The sequence below is a fragment of the Athene noctua genome, chromosome 20 (genome assembly GCF_965140245.1).
Source record: "Athene noctua chromosome 20, bAthNoc1.hap1.1, whole genome shotgun sequence".
Classification (NCBI taxonomy): domain Eukaryota; kingdom Metazoa; phylum Chordata; class Aves; order Strigiformes; family Strigidae; genus Athene; species Athene noctua.
Genome location: NC_134056.1, coordinates 10,199,170 through 10,218,041, shown reverse-complemented (window position 1 = coordinate 10,218,041; position 18,872 = coordinate 10,199,170). Strand labels below are relative to the sequence as shown.

The window sequence follows — 18,872 nt, the reverse complement described above, 5'->3', positions numbered from 1 at the left end:
TGTGCTTAGCACCTCTTGAATCCTCACTGTTATCTAACTCAAGAATAGCTTGCACATTGCTGACTCTTAGCCTTTGTTCCCAGGATCTTTGCATCCAGCTCTTAAAATTGGGGAGTGAATGTTGATTGCCTAACCCACACTATAAAGTCCCTGGCTATGAGAGGCTGGAGACACCCCCACCCCCCACCACCCAAGACCTTTCCCTCTCCTCTGGAGGAAGCATGTGGGTAAACTGTGGTTTGTGTGTCTCTTCCTCCACAGGGTGCTCTACAGCAACTGACCTTCATGATGGGAGACCCAGCGGCTGCCAGCGAGCACTGCCGCAGCTACAACTCAACATGCAAACACTCCTTCAACCACAAGCGCTTTGGTTCCCCGTGGGAGCTTTCACCAGCTTGGCCAGAGGTGTGGCTGGGGGCAGCTGACAAATATGGGGCTTGCTGGCCCAAGCTCCTCTTTGATATAGCATGGTTCAAATGAAAGGACCAACCCAGGGCATTAAAATGCAGCCTGGAAGTTTGGGTCTCCAGTTTGAGTTGAGATGCAAGGCAGTGATGGTGGCCAGCACATGGGGTGGTGGTCCTTTCACAGTTCAAACCCTCCGTTCAAGTCATGGGTGCAAAGGAAGAATGAATTAAAGGGAGAGTTTCTGAGCCAAAGAAAGCTGGGGTGTGTGTATGACTGTATGTGCTCATGTGTTTAACACAGGAAAGTTTTGAGTAGCTATTGAGTAATGCCATAGCTGTGGCTTTGCTTTGGGGAGGGGGTGAAATCTGTACTGGGGAACTGTAGATCACTGAAATTCTTGCTCGCCCCCAGCAAGACTGTTGCATTGCGCCCTTTGGTGCATCGTCCTTTCAAAGGTTGTCTCCTCTCTTTTGTCAGCAATGTTGGAAAATTGAGGTATTGTGGATTCTACTTTTATTAGTGTTCAACAATCTTTCAAGAAATATATCTGTTCCAAAAAGCCCAGATCATATGGTAAATCCCCAAAGACACGAAGCACCCAGGCTTTCCTCAGAAGCTGGGGCTGGCCCAGGGAGACACCTCACCTCTCTAGGCCAGGTATCTGGAAGGGCTTCATAGCTGCCTGGAGAAGGCTTGCTGAAGAGGCAAGTGCCTCACGTCGGCGTTCGGCATGAACCTCCCCTGTGTAATCCCCTTTTTTGATGGTCTGGGGAGGAGCTGGGAGAACTGCTGGAAAAGGGCACAGCGTCAGGGGAGGGAACTGGGTGTGGGATGGGGCATCTGCCCTGTCTGGGTCCTGCCTGACATTTCCTTCCCCCGGGACCCTGATGCTAGGACAGAGGCAGCACAGAGGGAGTGGTGACACTCAGCTGTGCTGCTGCCCTGCCTCTCCCTGCTCCTGGAGCAGCCCTGCAGTAATTGCTCCCTTCCCCAGGCTGGGCTACATCAGTCTCTGTGTTTATTATTTTAAGAGGAGGATTTTAGGAAAAGCCCTGGTCATAAGGGAGCTGGCTTTGCCAGGGAGTAAGTGTGGAGAAGGCCGAGTATGTAATGCAGAGCAGGTCTTGCTGGTTGTCTGCCTGCTCTAAGGGAGACTGGTGTGTCCACGTTCCCAGCAAGTGTAACCATGGTCATCCCCAAAATGATACCAGGTGTTTCTCATGCTGACAGCCCTTAGGTACTGGCTGTAGCTCTGAAATAAGTTGGACTTGCTCCCTAGAGCTAAGAAGTAAGGGTAAACCTCTGATTTAAAAGCTACAAGATGTGTCCTCTGCTTGCAAGGTGATGGGCTCCTCTTAACCTGCTTTTATTATCCTGTGCACTGTAGGCCTGGAGCACTCACCTGAATGGCTCCAGTGGCTTACCCAGCAGGGAGAAGGTTTTATTTTAAACATCAGTAAGTTGACTGCAAGTGGGAACCCATGGGATAATTCTGCCCCACATCACACCAGTTCCCATCCCTTGCTGGCCCTCCTCAGGACTGATTAGCTTCAAAAACAAAAGAAAAACAAAAGCTTCAAGAACAAAAGAAAACCACCCGAAGACTTGAGAGGTTTTTTGCTATTTGCTTCTGTCACTGTGAATGACCGACTGGTTCCTAGTGTGCATTCCCTGAACGCTTCCCATGCCATTGGGGGCAGCGTGCTCTTCAATCCTGGAGCCAACAATAAGCACACACTTAAGTCAGTGCAGGTCCTTGAGCAGTGATATTTTTCCTCTTTCTCTCTCCAACTGTCTAGGTGCCAAAAGAATCCAATGAAATCCAGGACGCAGCTGCTCAGGTATGACCCTCCTGCATTGCTGCAGGAGGTATGTGCAGGGAACACCCCTCCCCGTGTCCCTCGGGTATGTCTCACCACCGTAACATCTCCTGGGAAAATGAGTTGCTCTAACAAGCAATCTGGTAAAAAGCCAAAATACCCAGGGAAGGCTACTAGTTGTTTTTTTGTTGGGTTTTTTTGTTTGGGTTTTTTTTTTTTTTTTTTTTTTTTATTGCAATATCTGTCTTTAATGGTTTGAATGTAAATTGACATGTCTCAGAGCTGGTGGAGGCCAAGGTGAGTCTAGGTGACCTTCTTGAGCGTTTGCATTGAGCCCAAGAGGGGTGGCTTGATGGTGATGAGATGGATGAGGCCACTGCATGCACAGAGGTGTTTGTAGATCTGCCTGCAAGCCTGGCTGCAGCCAGATTTGCTCGGAGGGAAGGAAACGGTGCAGTTAGTAAGGTGGCAGGTCTCTGCATGGTACAGGAGAAAGCAGGAGGCTGGATAACCGCCGCTTCTGCCCGCGCGTGGGACGTGGTGTCTGCCTGAGGAGGACTTGTGGCTGCTGCCTGCCATCGCTGAGGAGGTGGGAAGGGCTGAAGCTCTGCAGTGGGGGAAGGTGATTGTGATTCTGGGAGTTACAAAGCATCAGCTTCCTTGGCATGGCACCCCGGGGGGTTTGGCAGTGGGAGAGGGGTGGCTGCTCCCAAGTCCCGCTGGTGCTCCTGGGACTGGGGCTGGGGGCTGCTGCCTCCTCCTCGGAGCTGCTCTTGGAGCATGTCTCCATCTCCTCCGCAGGCATCAGCGGAGACAAGCCATTGCTCCAAGTGAGGCAGGCTGCAAGCCCTTTATGTTTCTGCTTTATTTGGGATTTCTAGCCAAGGTTTGTTGTTTGAGTTCAGGCAAACAGACATCCTGAGGGGGAAATCTGCCAGCAAATGTAAATTGAGATTTTTGTGGGTGTGACTGAGCAGTGTGGAGTACTTTCTGTATTTCCCTCACTCTCCCAGGAGTTGCTGTTAACCATTTGGGGATAGTCTCTGTTCTCACGCCTGGCTTAAACTGTCTGGCTACACCTTGATAACTCTTTTGTGCAATCTCTGCTTCGTGTATGGCCACGTGGCCTTTTGCAGCTGGGTTCATACCGTCTGCTCCAGGGTCTGATCATGACACAAGCTTGGCAGCAGCAGGCAGGCTCACAGGTGAGCATGCTGTTTGTTTGCTGATGAGGGTGCTTAAGGGTTGGGTTTGTAACGAACTGAGATGACAAAATCACTCCTCCTGAGCATGTCTGAAAGGTGGTATCTACCTCCCTCAATTAGTCCTCAAGTCCTGATGGATCCTGTTTAGGACATGCTCCCCCATCCGATGCTTATTTGCCGGCGGCTTCACTGGCAGCGGTTCTCCTGGTGACTGGTGTGAATTGGTGAGATGTTGCCATAATAAGGAAAGTGCTGAAATTCATAGGTCTACAGGGGAAGAAGACTAATGATATTCTGGATATGGGACAAGTTTATTTTTCAAGCACTTAATCAGGACCAGAGATGCCTCGGGATCTTTAATGTTTGAATTTATTAAAAGAAAAAAATGTGATACTAACGTGTTACAGTATGAAAATAATGAAGAGCAGATCAGCTCTGATGCAGAGACTATCCAAATATATACTTTGTAGTTACACTTTCCATGCCTTTGTTCATTTAGAAGTAAATTAACATAGTGGTGAATTCCTTAATTGCTAATTAGAGCTAAATAATTATGGATGGCTGGGATGATGGTGGAGGAAGATGTAAGTGGATGAAGGCAAAAGATTTGTCACTGGCAGCCTAAATTATACCTCAATTGCAGTCTACTCCTTTTATGATTTTTTTTGAGGGGTAGATTGTAATTTATGAGTAATCTTTGAGATATGGATGCTATTGAGCCACTTCTACTTTCTGTTTTTTCTTTGTCTGTGCTAAATGTGAGCAAGAGGGATGAGTTGATTACTAAACTGAATGGCTTTTTCCAAAGCAATTTAATCCGGGATCCTAAAGCCATTCAACCTAAAATCGAGTAAAACTTAAATCCCACTGATTTCCTAAGAGACAGAATTTCACAGGTCTAATTATCTGGACAGCTCAGACTACTGCCAAGATTTCTTCTTGATGTAAAAATGCTGTGAAAGCTCTATGAAAATGCTTGGTTTGTTCATAGCATGTCTGTTCTTTCATGCTCAGATTTGTTATTGAACAAAACTGGTGTTGGAACCACTTGTTCAGTCTCATTCAACCCTGGTGCCTCCTTAAATAGCAACAGCTCAGTAGTAGTCCGACGCGGTAACTGTGTGTACAAATACAGCAGTTCGGCAGCGGGGACTGCTTGTTCCTCCTCCTTGCCATTCTCTTTGGTCTTCATAATTAAAAAACCCAATGTCGGTGTCTTATTAGCATCTGAACGCTTCTGCAGGGATTTAAAATTTTCAGCCTCGATTCTGCTGTTAAAGCTTGGCAAGAGTCTTATTTTGCAGAGTGTCACCTTTCCACTTCGCAGGTGGCCTGAATCCGTGGTGATGGAGGAATGTCTGAGGAGGCTCCAGGCTGTCCTTCAGCCTGAGAGGGAAATTGTGGGCTGAGGTGGGGTTACTGTTCTAGCTTTATGGCATGTGTAAACCAGCAGCCAGGGGCTCCTTGCAAGTAATATCTCAGAAACAATCCTAGGGATCAGGAGACCAAATGAACCAGAATAGCAAGCTGGGCAAATGCTTGTCTTTGCTCCTGATTTTGCACATGCTTAAGCAGGAGGAGATGGACCTGTGTGGCACAACTCATGAGCGTGTATTTCTGCTGGGTCAGGCAATGTTTGGTGGAAGCAGAGAACATAAAGCAAAATAAGCTTGGACATTTACTATTAGCTGGATGACAAAAATCTTGAGGTTTTGGTTTTTGTTACCAAGTAAAAATTCTTTCTTTTTTTTTTTTTTTTTTTTTTTTTAAATTAGGTTTTTAAATATCCAATATACAGAGCAAAAGATCCTACTTTTCAGGACTTTCTTGTTAGTTTTTGATCACACCAAGAAACATTACAGTTGAATTAAAGCAAATCACAATGTGGTGTTCTTGATGATTAAGAGAATTCATATGCAAAGAAAAGAAAGCTTGGGTTTTTTTTGTGGCAAAGGCAATGCTGGCTCTGTTTAAACTTTAGGAGGAAGATCCATCTTATAGATAATTTATGAAAGCAGTAAATGGAGATTCAGTTACTAATTTCTTGTTAGCACCTTTGCTTAATGTTGAAGTACTACCAGAGGATCCTTCCTTTAAAATCAGAGCAGTCTGAAACCTGTGTATATCAGGAGACTCTGGATGTTGGTCTTTAAAATACCTGTCACAAAAGGCTTGCACTTGGTCCATCCTGCCTAATAATGACAAACCCTTACGGGGGAACTGCCACTCCTCCACCCCACCGGTTCCCTTGACCTTTTTGGCTGCCGGCTCCTGGGATAAGCTGGGCTAATGCCAAATAGCCCCGTGGGTTTGTAGCAACGGCTGGTGGGGGAAGTGTGGCTGACAGCTGGAGCCCAGCAATATCTCTGCTGCTCTCAGGCAGTACCTTGAGATGGTTGTTCTTGTTTCTGATAGCACTAATATCTCAGCCATCTGAAGACCTCTGAAACCAGTTTCTCAGGTAGGATAAGGAAAATTTATTGCCCATCAAATCCACTGTGCGATAAATGTAACGAAAGGAGAATGTTGATCTGAGCTGCAGTGGTTTTTAACCACCACCTCATGTCAGAGAAATGAAGTGCTATTCCATCTAACCAAGCCATGAGGCATCCTATAGTGAGAATTACAGCTACACTTTAACCTTTTATGATCTGACCTTCTGCCTGGGTTCAGTTTTTGTGCCCTTACTGACTTTTATGGCTTGCCATATGCCAGAAGTATTGCAGCAAGGGCTCGGCTTGATCAGTAGCTTCTCTGCTCCTGCTAGAGCAACTTCATGGGACATTGCACTTCCCACCAGTGTCTCATGTCCTGCTGCAGGTTCATGGCCATGTGCTTGGGGCAGCCACGTGTCCTGTGTGCAATGACAGCAGGGCTGCTGTCTGCCCGAGGGCCACTTAGAAATGTTTTTTTTTCTCTGGTTTTGCTTTGGAAAAGACTGTTGGAGGAGAGGCACTTGTGCTGTTTGAGAGTGTGGCAGGTGAGCACGGGGACTCCTTCAGAGTCTTTCCAGTCTGAATGTGGCCCCTGGATGTGAAGCTTGCAGGGGTGTTCAGGCTTTTGGGTTGTTTCAGTTTGAGTGCCTGGTGGGATACTAGGGAGTCCCGAACACCCCCCCTGTGAAAACAGGGCACTGCTGAGACATCCCACGGACACCTCCAAAAAGAAATAATTTATCTTATTATTTAGGCTTACAACATATTCACTTCCCAAATCCAGAACCCAGGTGCCATGCATGAAACTTGTGAGCGAAAACTTCAGTCCTTGGTCACACAAAGCAGTGATGTGGGGGATCACTGGGCTGAGCTATTCCAGTTTTGACTGAGCAAATGTCTCCTGCACACAGGATCCTGCACTTGTGTCCTGAAGCAACTGCAGAGGGACAGCGATGTCTCAGCTGGGGGGTGCAGCCTTGTGCACCTCTCGGAGGAAGCAAGGGCCAGTGCAGAGTGGAGGGAGGCTGTGTTGAGCACCAAAAGGGGCTTCTCTTCCCCAGACTCCTGCTGTAGATGCTGCAGATCTAAAGGTATAGTCTGACCTGATCTACTGCAGAACACAGCCCATAGGATTTCCTGGCAATTATTGCTCCTTTAAATCAGTGCACTCACTCAGCAAAGACTGCAGCCTTGATTTTCAACTTTCCCATGACTAAGCCTCTTCCAGGGGCTTGATGGTAGAATGTGCTGGAAAAAATAATTTTAAATTATTTTTCTTTGATCTTGAGCATGTAAATCGTATTGTACCTTTGTTGGATAGAAGAGGATTCTATTAACAAAAATGTGTTTCCTAGGAGAAGACACTAAGCTTTGAAATTCATTTTACATAGCCTGACCTAGCTGAAAACTAGGGCAGCACGTTATGTTAGCTGTCTGGGCTCCTGTAGACAGATATGCTCCAAGCTGGGTTTTAACCTGGTTGCCATTTAGGGAGTCAGTTGAATTTCTGGATCACGGTATCAAGCCGTAGTAACTGAAAAGCCCTACAAAAATCTAGGATCACTACATCAGCTGTTATCTTTGTCAACAAAACACTCTTAATCTCCTCAGGCAAGATACCAAGTTAGTTAGACAGCAACTCTTCTCAAAACCATGGCATTAATTACATTATCTGTGGTTTCTTTATTAATGAGCCCTATATCAGTTGCTCTGTTATTTTGCTTGGGTTTGGCTTGAGGGAAGAGGTCTGTAATTACTCAAGGCCTCCTGTTCGCCTTTTTTTTTTTTTTTTTTGCATATTGGCACAACATAAAGCCTTTTCCCAGTCCCCTGGAGCTTCCCCAGCTTTCTGAGCCAAATTGAAAAATCACTGCTCATGTTTGGGAGAGCCTGCTATTTTAACGCTTTTTAGTTTGAATTATCAGGATGGTATTGAGAAACCCCTCCTCCTTGTCACTTCTGGAATGGAAAGTATTTTGTTGTCATCTGGCTCTTCTGAAACGTGGACAGAAATGCAGCTTCTCTGGCTCCTTTTCCCACGCCGCTGCTGGCAGTTCAGCTGCTTCCACGTGGCAGGGGCCACGATGGGGACCCCTGTGGCAACGAGGGATGACCGTGTCAGAGATTTCTCCTGTCTTTATTTTCCTTGTCCAAGTCAATTTTCTACAAATTGTAGACTCTGCTTTGCTTATCATGTGCCAATTCCTTTTTTCTTCTGTTTTATCATCCTTAATGGCTGCTTTCAATTTGTGCTCATTCCCCACTTCCCATATCTAATTTCTGAGGGTTTTAAACCCCCGTGCCTCCTACCTCAACTCTCATGCTTTTGGACAAATATTGAACTGTTTAAAACAGTTCCCAATTTGTCTTTCTCAGCTGGTTCTTCTCTAAATTTGGCCTGTTTAAATGAGCATGCATGTATGCTGTTGATTTTGGCTTTTTGTTCTGTTTACACAGAACCAATATAATTCAGTTGTGATTCAGCTGTGCCTAAGAGACCAGTAACTTTTAGCTTAGAGACCCGTTTCCCCTGAGCTCACCAGATGAGAGTTTCCAATATAGACCTTTCCCATGTTGGATGTTGAAGTTGAATTAAAAAATGTTCTGCAATGTGTAGGAATTCAGTGCTGAGTTAGTGCAGGCTGCCAGGGCTGGAGCCCGGCTTCCCACTGGGAGCTGGCATCCCCTGGCTGGTGTGTGTCCTATGGATTTGTTCTGCACTGACTTCACCTATTGAATACCCGAATGCTCCAGCTCCTGCCCCTGCAGTGCCTCACAGCTTGTGGTTAATAAGATCTGGGCCTCTGGTAACAACAACATTTAAACCTGGTGTTTTAGGAAAGGGGGGACAGAGCTCAAGCTGTAAGCCCTGGCTTCCCACTGTACTCTTCCTCACCTGATGCCATCTGCCAGCTGCGCCTAGATGTCTTATCCATAGGTGACTTTCCTTTGAAGAACTGGCTTTTAAATCTCTGGCTTTGCAGAGTTGTTTTCACAGGCAGGGCCTCCAGTATCTTTTTAAACCAGGCGTCCCTTTGTCCTCTGCCTGTCAAATGATTTCTGGCTATCGATGCCCACGGGCTTCGTGGACTTAATCATCCAGCCCGTGCGATGTCCTGTGGAGCAGAGACATGCTGATATCTTTCATTAATTTTCCTCTTCAAGATGTACAGAATGAGGCACCAAGTTCTCTTACACATGGATATAGCTGAAATTTTCAATACTGTGGTTTCATTTGTTGCAAAAAGTGTTTTAAGGAAATTAGTGCTCTGGATCGAAACTGGCAAAACTGATTGGAGGGAGAAATACGGGTCATGTTGGAAAGCTGAAGTGCTTTGATTAAAGCTATATTTCAAGACTGTTTTTAATCAGAAACCCCCCAAAAGCAACAAAAGTGAAACATCAAAACCACACTACCTCACAATTTAATTTTTAGAAGAAAAAACTAAATTCTTTATTTCAACTCATAAAGAAATGGCTGTGGTTTTTATCCCCTCCAGGGACTGCTGCACAGAGAACAAATATTCATCTTACTCCCCTCGAGGGAGCTGCTGTCCTGTGGTGACAGTCACCCACATGGTTATGTATCTCTGCTGACATTTGTCCCTCTCTTAGGACCTTGTCTGGGGCGCATAAATGAGGAAGAAGGCTGTTGAGGTTCTCTCCAAGGGGGCTCCTCGGACTTTGCAGGAGACCTTGGCAGCCGAGCACCGGTCACACCACTGCAGCTGAGCAGGGAGGACCAGAGCGCTGCTCCTGAGCACCTGCATGGATGCAGGCTCCAAACCCTGAGCCAAACCTCCTGCCAGTTAATTGAGGCTGCTGTGGGGTGGAGGCCTGGCTTGTAGGGTGGCAGGGGATGTCAGGGCAGGCTGGGTTGCATCAGGGACCCAATTTTATAACGCCTTCAGGCAAGCTTTCACAAGCACATGCCAAAATTTCTGGGGGGACACTGTGAGGTTGTCTACTACCTGTGTGTGGTGGGGTGAAGGGAAGGTGTTTAGAAACCTCCCCTCTGCTTTTCTGAGTGGAGCAATGCCTCCACAAATTTATTTTAATGGATTTGATGGGACCTTTGTAGCCTCTTTGCCTGGGACTTCCAGGTACATCTAGGCACCGGGTGGCTTCTGTTTTTTAGCAGTTTAACAGCAAAACTAAAAAACAGACTCCCATGTAACAGCCCATTGATTTTAAGAGCTTTCTTGCTACAGGCACTCACATGGCAGCCCATGGAAACCCGAGCCCAGTCTCCATGGCAGCAGCTGGTGCTGCAGATGAGAAAATGTCCTGAGAAACCTGCCAGCACCTCCTGGTCGGTGGGCCCTGGGGGCCAGAGCAGGCCACTGCTCACCCCGGAGATACTCCTTGTCAGTAAACACCTGGATACTGTGCCTTGGTGCTCATTTTAGAGATGGATACATGCGGCTGGCTCTGTGTGTGACCTCTTCTGCATGTGAGCAGGGAATGTGATATCATCCAGCAAGGTTCTTCTTTTGCTGTTAGCAACTCATGCCTTGAACTTGACTGTCCTTGTCCTTTGTGAAAGTGGTGAATCCCTGCAGTGGGAAAGCCTTGAGCAGCTCCTGCCCTCTGCACCTTCCCCCAGCTCCCTGGGCCAGTGCACGCTTATGATCTAGTGCCCAAATCCTCCCTTTTATGGCTCTATTGGGTGCTTTTATTTCCTTTACTTACTGTTAATTATTAGCAAAGGCTTTGGCTAGAAGGAAACTTCAGGTGAGAGTGGGGCTGTCATGAAGCCAATGAGTCTCCTGCAATCCCAGGTCTTGGTGGGCGCCCGCTTGGCTCAGCTGGAGCTGTGTGCCCTGCTTAGGGGTTTAGGTTGGGAGATGGTGATGATGTCCGTGGTCTTCAAGATGGAGCTTGGAAGCGAAAGACCTCTATTTAAAAAAAAAAAAAAAAAAAAAAAAAAAAAAATTGAAAGGAGGAAATGTCTGTTGTGGAGTTTCCTGCATCTTTGTGTGACTTGGGTGCTGCAGGAGATGGGACCCTGCAGCAGATCCTGGTATCCAGGTCACAGCAGCCTGGGGCAGGGTTCAGCACTGCTTTTTGTTCCATCTCAAATGAAATATTTTCACGTTCAGATTGAAAAGCCCTTTCTTAATGTCCCACATTGCTGCAGGTCTTTTCATGAATGAAAAATTTGGTTACAATTTAAAAAGCCAAGAAATCTTCTTTGGGACTGGCTGAAGATGTTCTCTGCACCCCTGCTACAAAATAGGACTAGAAATAGCAAAACCCAAAGCTAACCAGGAATGAGTCAATTTTTAAAACTATTTTAATTGGAACTTACAAATAGGCCAAGTCCCTGCCCCCCCCAGCTCTTGGTTTTTGTTGGATTTACTACGTGCCAAACCCCAAATTGAATCATGCAGCTGGGATTGCAGAGGGTTTAATTACCGTGCGTGGCTGCACGGCTGCAGGAAGAGGCTCATGGAGGAGCATCTGACGCCTGGTCCTCACCTCCAAGCCTCCTTTGTGCCAGGAGGAGGATGGGGAGGCAAATGAACTCCGTCTGTCTCCCCCCCGAGAAGAGTGTTCAGCCCTTCCATGTTGCACATGCTCTTCTCCAGACTCCCAGCTGTTGGAGGTTTACAAATAATGCCAAATATATTGCTGGGCAGATGTTGGAGTGTGTGGTATGGAGCTGCTGCCAGTTTTGCCATGGACTGCTAACAAATTATGTATTGTTCAGGGAGGAGAGTGAGCTAGTGACTGATAATTGTAGTGGGTTAATAGGAGCAATTAGCATCTTAGACTACCCAGAAGCACCTCCTGGACAAGCCACAGAAGCTGGGTTCTGGGAAAGTTGGACAACAGTGGTATCTAATCAGCTCTGTGGGTCTGTTGAGGGGGTTTGTGGGTAGAGCCAAGGGCACTTCAACTGTGGGTCTGCAGAGTCTCCAGGTCTGCCCTGTGCTCTGTGGTTCCCTTCCCGAGATGGACGTTGGGTCTCCTTGCTGGGGTGGGCTGAGGAATCAGCCCCACAGTGCTAGGCTGGACTGAGGAAGGTGAACCAGCTGCCTGCAGATCCCTTCAGTTCCCCTTTGGCTCCTCTCACATTCTCTGTGGGAAGGTGACCTTGCAGGGAATGTGGTTGTTCATAATTAACAGCTGAACTGTTTTTAAGATGTACAAATGATGGAGTCGAGTTTTAGCCAGAACACTTTTTCTGCAGCTCTCTGTTTGATTTCTTGCCTGAAAGGACTTTGTAAAATAAACTAGGGGTTTTTTTAATGGTATTAGTTTAAAAAAAAAAAAAGAAGTGCTGATCTAGAGCCTGTGTGTTACAGCTCTTTACTGACCACCACCAGCTCAGATTCATTCATCTTAAACAGAAACAGGACCATGAACCAAGTTAGTTAAAGCTAATGACAGGGGGCTCTTAACTGGATTTCAAATCTGGATTATATGTTACACTGAAGGAGCCTCTGAAGGGTTTTACACTCATGTAATTGAATCCATTGATTCTGATATATTTGGGAAGGCTAATTTAATTCAGGGTGCTGATGGTCTGCATTGACTGGGTGATGTGTGGCTGTGTAGGGGCTAGCCTGGATGAATAGTGTCTACTTTTAATACAAACTGTCATTAATCCCTTGGGGCTCCCTCTCCCTGATGGTCGGTAATGCTGTGTGGCAAGGAAAAAGAAAAGAAATTACTAAGCTGTGTGTGAAGGAGTTACGAAATAGAGATAGAGGGAGAAAGCCTGCTGTGGCAAGCACAAGTTTCTGCCTTTCCTCAACTCTAGTTTTCACAGCCCTCTTTTGCCTTGGACACAAGTTCAAGGAGAGGGAAGGCATATACCTGATAACATGCATGATGGGAAAGCACCAAAGGATCCTACCTTGTTCTCCTGAGAGCCTCTACTGCTGTAGGGGACTGCAAATCTGACCTCGCAGTGGGTAAAGCTGATGCCTGGCAGCTCTGTCCTCACCCTCCCACATGCTGCATGGCTTCAACCCCTATTCCAGCAACTTTGGGGTTTAAAAAAGTGCCTGAGGGACTGATGAGCTGATGTCTGTGGTTTCCTTTAGATTTCGATCTTACCTCCATGAGAAGGACTGTAGGGTTTGTGGGTGTGCTCTTGGGTTATGGTGGTTTGCTGTCTGGGCTATGTGGATGCCATCGCAGGAGAGGAATGCTCTTCCCTTAGTTATTTTCTAACACTTGTGAATGGATTAAGCCAAACCACAGGACCTTCAGCTAGAGAGCTGCTACGTTCTGGATGAGGTTTCTGATTATCTGATGCTGATCTAATGGTGTCAGGGAAAGGGCTTGTCCTGCCCTGAGGTCCCATTCCCAGCAGTCCCCCACTCAGTGCTGTGCTCTGTGAACCACAGGGTAGGTCAGTGCACCTCCCTGATCTGCCTGAAAACTACTCTAGCACCAAAAAAATTAATTTAGTGCCACTCTAATGCAGTGCAGAGTGTGTCCACAGGGAGAGCTTTGCCTAGCTTACAAGTGCTTCCTTGAATCAACCACCACCAGCAGCTTCCCAGGCTCCCAGGTCTCTGAGCAGAGGGAGCGGGCCGGGCAGGACCCTCGGACAAGGGCAGGGACATGGCAACTGTCCACACTCGAGAGCTTGCCATGATGCTCCAGGTCCAGCCTGCCCGTGCTGTAGATGAGCAGCACTGGCTGCTTCCCTGCTCTCACGATTTGAAGCCTGATTTCCCTCCACCTCAAAGGCAGCAAACCCGCTGTGATTTAATTGGCAGCATGTTTTAATTTGTTCCAAACTCTGCAGGCTTGTTCGTTGTACATTAGTGTTTCTCTCGATGAAAACAGCTTCATTGCAGCCTGTCCCCTTCAGGTGCTTTGCTCTGATGACTTTGTGCAGAGCTTTTGCTGTTTACTTTCCTCACTCTCCTTGAATTTTACCCAGACACTGGGTGCTGCTTAGGAAACACAGGCTTTATCTTCCATTGCTCTTCAGGGCTGCGATGGTAACGAGCCCGCCTGGAGACTGAGCTGCGGGCTGGGTAGTGCCCAGGGGAAAATCTGAGAGCATCTAATTGCTAAAGCTGGCTAAAGAGAGCTGGCTGGAGATGAATTAGGGTTGTCTTTTCCTTTTCTAAATCACTTCTCCCCTCTCTCCTGTTTTATGTATTTTACCCTTCAGTTGCATCCAGTGGTTTTTCCAGTCCACAAGGCACTTCATTAGAGGTCGCTGGGGAAAGAGGGGCTGGCTGGTCACCTCTGGTCTTTGCTTTTCCATTTGCCATCTCTGTTTCCTTTCCTTTTTGCCTTTTCTGCCTCATCCTGACCTTTTTCAACTCTTCCTTCTTGGTGCTAGGTTGCCTCTTGCCTACTTAACACCTACTGTAGAGAGCATTCTTTAAAAATATGGTTAGCAGTGCCATTTGGGGCATAAAAATCCTGGTGATAGAGGAATGCTGGTCCTTTGGCTTGGGACATAGCACTGGCCAGAGGAGCAGAGTAACACTGACACATCAACATTGCCATTGCCTCTGCCTTTGGGGGTTCAAGTGTCTGTCTGCAAGTGGGGTGAAAAATTTCTGTTAAGGGCTGAGGAAGTGGGAATATTTCCATCTTTCCAAAAACCTCTGTGCACAAAAACTGCCTTGGCTCAGAAAAATATTGGGCTAGTACTATGGCTTCAAGGGGTGGTTGGCCCCAAGGCCCTCTCAGCTGCAGCTGCAGGGATTAAAGAACAACAGTGCTCAGGTAATGTGAGACCTGGATGTGACCCAGGGTGGGTTCCTCTGGTACCTACACGTAGTCTTAGATACATCCCTCATGTATTTACCTACTGCAGTATCAGAGGGATCAATGGAAATGGGTGTATTGTGGGTCTGGCCATCCTTCTCTGGGCCTGAGGGTGGAGATGCTCTGTGGAGGTGTCCAGGGATTTTGTTCATGGCTGGCATCAGCAGTAGCTTTTGGCACTGCTCATTTTTTAGGAGGATGCTGATTTGCCCTCATTAGAACTTGTGGGGAAACAGTCTGTTTGGGGTAGATTTTGGAAGGGAAAAAAGGTTGATAAAATAATTTATTTTGAGATTTTTTTTTAAAAAGCTACATTTTTTTTCTGATTTGAGATGGGTTTTAGCTTATAAAATCACTTGTGCATGAAAGCTTGAAATCAAGTTAAATATTAAATTATATATAGCAAACAAAGATGGGAACTCAAAAAAAAAAGTTTTCACAACTGAGAGCAAAGCATTTCAGATGTTTTAAAAGAAAGTCTTCAATCTTGACATTTGAAAATTGAGAAATGAAAATATTCACTTTTCCTCCCCATTTGGGATGGGAAGAGTTTGGAAATCTCCAATCTGATGGTGTGGCATCCAGCAGCTGAGGAAAGGCTTCAGCAGTTCCTGCTGCTTTTGGAGCTCCTCTGCTTCCCAGGGCTCTCCAGAAGTGGGGCTTGGCCAGAGTCACCTCCCCTGACCCACCAGTACCCTTGTGTACTTACCTGCAGAATCACCAGTGGAATTGTTTTATCTGCTTGCTGTTCATGTAAGTCCACCCTGGTGCTCCCATGGGTCAGTGCCGGTGCAGAGCAGAATCAGAGCCAAGTAATGGGTCCAATCAACCGAAGATGGATGGGAAGGACGATTGGAAGGATGCTTCATATCTCCTTGTACCTCTCTGCTCCCCTTCTGCAGCCACGCAAGGCAAGCGTGGGCCTGCATCTCCCTCTAGTGACTTCTCGCAGACTATTTCTTCATCAGCTGCCTGGCACCAGCCCCAAGGAGCCACCAGCCCCCAGGAGGCACCAGCCAGGGCTGAGGTCGCAGCCAGCTCTTCTCGGTGCCGCTGCGTTGTCCAGGCTCTGTGGAGCTCGGTGGGAGTGTGGAGCAAGCTCTGAGCCGGGGCTGGTGGGCGTGTGGGGCGGGTGGAAATGCTGCCAGCTGTCCCAGGAGAGGTGAAGGTCCTTCACACCCACCAACCAACCCCGGGTCTGCGTGCGTGGTTCAGTGTGCAAGCCCAGTCTGAGACACGCTGGTGCTGGATGTAAAACTCATGTGCATTTTAAATGCAGGTAACTCTCTAAAGTTTAACTCCTTCTTCACATTCAGTGGTTTTGTCTTTAGTGTAGATATTGCAGTTTTCCTCCGTCCATGGGTGGTGCCTGGGCTCTGCTGGTGGCTGTAGGGCTGAAAGAGCCATTGTGACTTGCCCTGTCCTGCAGGGACCATTTCACGTGCCAGCTGAAGACAGAATGAGGTCCCTTGTGTCCCTTGCAAGCCGCTGCCTTAAATTAATTTGCCACAAGCATCCAGGAGGCTCCACTTAAGCTTTCCCTTCCCAATCCTTGGAGGTTCCCAGCAGCACTATTGCAGCTGCTCGATTGGGAAGACGTGGGGTGGGGGCTGCAAGCTCCCCTCCAACCTGCCTGCACCATTCCCCTGAAGCCACCAGGAGCCTCAAAATATGCAGAAGCAGCAAAATCAAAGGCCAAAGGGGCAGAACAATCCCTGGTGTTACTCTGTACATTTGCTTTAATTGTTTTAGTAATTGCTCTCAAGCTTGGATTTCTGTCATTAGGCTACGGACTCTTCTCTTGATGCCTCTCCAGCATAGAAAATTGCGGGGGGATTGTTGCAATGGGATGGTAAGAAGGTTCACGTTAGCGTGGCCCATGCCAAGAACTGGCTCATGTCCATTGTGGAGGGAGAATTTTGTTTTGTAGGTGGCTGAACCAACCTGCCCATTGCTGACGAGCTGCCCTGGAGCACGGGGGCTCCTGCCTGGGGCTTGCCAGCCATGAGCTGCCTCATCCCCCACAGCAGCATTCACACACGTGGGGAAATAAGAACCTCAAGTGTATTGAGCAGGGAAGGGGGAAAAAAAGTGAAAACTTCAAATTTAATTTTTTTTCCTTCTTCCTTTACAGGACTCCAGACACTCCAATTCAGATTTGACCCTGGGACCACCTTGGATGTGGGAGGACACCCAGGAAACCCTCAACCCCCAGCCCGATGGGAGGGCCCTGACATCACTCTCTGCTACTGAGATGCCGTCAGCTGAGGAGGAGGGCAGCCTTTCTATTGAGGATGAAGGCTTTGAGCTGTTGAACTCCACCTATAATAAAATCACTGGCCCTGGCAGGCCAGGACTTGGCACGAGCAGTCCGTGGGTTTCTGGTAGCTCTGGTGAGTCCACCATTTCCTTCATTTCTCCTGTGCACTGTTGTGATGCCTGGGTACCTGATGGTGCTTTTATCCACCCAGGACCCTCCATCAAAACACACAGGGCAGCCAAGAAGGAGCGTGCCTCCGACCCCCGGGAGGAGAATGTCACCACGGAGAAGCTGACAGGGGATGTGGGCACCCGGCGGCGGCTCCCACCCGGCAAACCCAGCAATGCCATCACTGACCTGGATGTGCCTGCCACCTTCACCAAGGTCTCCCCGTTGGTGCATCAGGCAGCTGCCCCCAAAGGAAATGTGCCCAAAGGTCCCCTGAGGATGGGGCCAGCAGTGGGTGGCCTGAAGCATCCTCTGGTAGCAGTCAGCCCTGCTGTCCCAGGGCTCAGGGACGGTGCTGCCCACTCGGGGAACCCCATCCCACCAGTGGCACATGGGCAGCAGTGTCATGTGAAGCCAGGACCACCGGGGCTGCCAGGACCACCGGGGCTGCCGGTGAGTGGTGAAGGGAATGGCTGTGGGAGGGGAGGGATGAGTGGTGGTGCATCTTCCCCTCCAGAGTGGGTGGTGGGCCCAAGCTCCTGAGCTGCAGTGCCAGCAGCTCACCATGGGAAACTGGGTAGGGAAACCTTCTCCGTGCGGGCAGCATGGGACTGTGCACCAGCCTGGTCCTGCAAGAAGGTTTTTTGATGTCCCTGAAGAAACTTCACTGGCATCTGGAGAGGAAAAGATGATTCCCCTATATTGCTCTTGCCCTAGAGGTGGTCTCAAGTCATTTAACCACATTGTTGTTTTTTGTTTCACCCTGGTCCTGCCCAGAGGCAGGCTGAGTGGCACAGAGCATGACCAAGCCATGTCCTCCAGCCCCTGTCCCTGCAGCAAGCCCCAGGTGTCAGGCTGTGGCCCATGCTGGCATCGCTGTCCTTTGTGTCTCTACTGCTGTAACAACCCAAAATTTGTGGTGGTTCAAAGCAGAGCATTGAATTTGTCTTGAAAAAGGTTTTGATTATTTTTCAGATTATTCATCCATCATAGCAGATGAAAAAAAGGGAAATTTAAAAAAATGGTAAACTTAGAATATATAAATCTCGAGAGAAGTCATCAGTCTTCACTGAGAAGTTTTTACTTATTTTCCCATGTTTATTTTTTCTGCCAAAATGATTTCCCTAATTTAGTTAAATTTTCCTAACAATTCTTCTAGTAAATTGCATTTCATTTACCCAGCGCCACTGCCAGAAGTGACCATGGGCACCTTCTCTTCCCCACTGGGCAGACACCCACACAAAAGCCCTCTGAGATGCAGTGAGCTCGGGGGCTGCCCTGGGGGCTCATCTGGATGCTGCAGGGCAAGTCTCCACACATGGATGTTTTTACGGCTGTGTTTGAGGGACCTGGCACTAAATTCCTCATCGATGAGCCTGGCTTCGTAGGATAGCAGTTAAATTTAGGACTGCTAGCTTCCCCCCCGAGCCATCTCTTTGCTGCTGCAGCTATTGCCTGCAAAAATAGAAGAAAATGGAAAAAGGAACAGATGCTGAAGGATGAAAAAATCCCAGGAGTGGAGGAAACGTCACAGCGTTTGACAGCCCTGCTGTCAGACAGTAGGAGGGGAGGCAGCGGGAGGAGGGGACCCAGACAGGAGAGAATTGCTTTTCCCTCCTGTAGAAAGTATTGAGATGGGTATTTTTCTTGGTTGTGAGCATCCTGGATGGAAACACAGGTATGAGCAGCTCCATCCTGGCATTAGGAGTTTGGGTTTGAGAATGCTGGCACAAGCAGGTGTAGGCTTGAAGCTCTGCAGTGGCACATGACACGCAAGGTTAGAGATATTATTTTAGATAAAATTATGTGTTGAACCTGGCAACCT

At 47.8% G+C, this 18,872-nt stretch overlaps 1 protein-coding gene across 9 annotated transcripts in view; it reads left to right on the top strand.

Annotated features, from left to right (window-relative positions):
* LOC141968810 (uncharacterized) overlaps positions 1-18,872 on the top strand; it is a 95,256-nt gene that overhangs the window by 38,214 nt on the left and 38,170 nt on the right. For 7 of the 9 annotated variants that reach the window (XM_074923949.1, XM_074923953.1, XM_074923951.1 and 4 more), the window contains exons 5-8: positions 262-405; positions 2,208-2,249; positions 16,754-17,012; positions 17,091-17,500. In XM_074923949.1, coding sequence (XP_074780050.1) covers positions 262-405; positions 2,208-2,249; positions 16,754-17,012; positions 17,091-17,500 — 855 coding nt within the window. The remainder of the gene's footprint in view (positions 1-261; positions 406-2,207; positions 2,250-16,753; positions 17,013-17,090; positions 17,501-18,872) is intronic. The other 2 variants (XM_074923952.1, XM_074923954.1) reach the window with 2 other exon arrangements.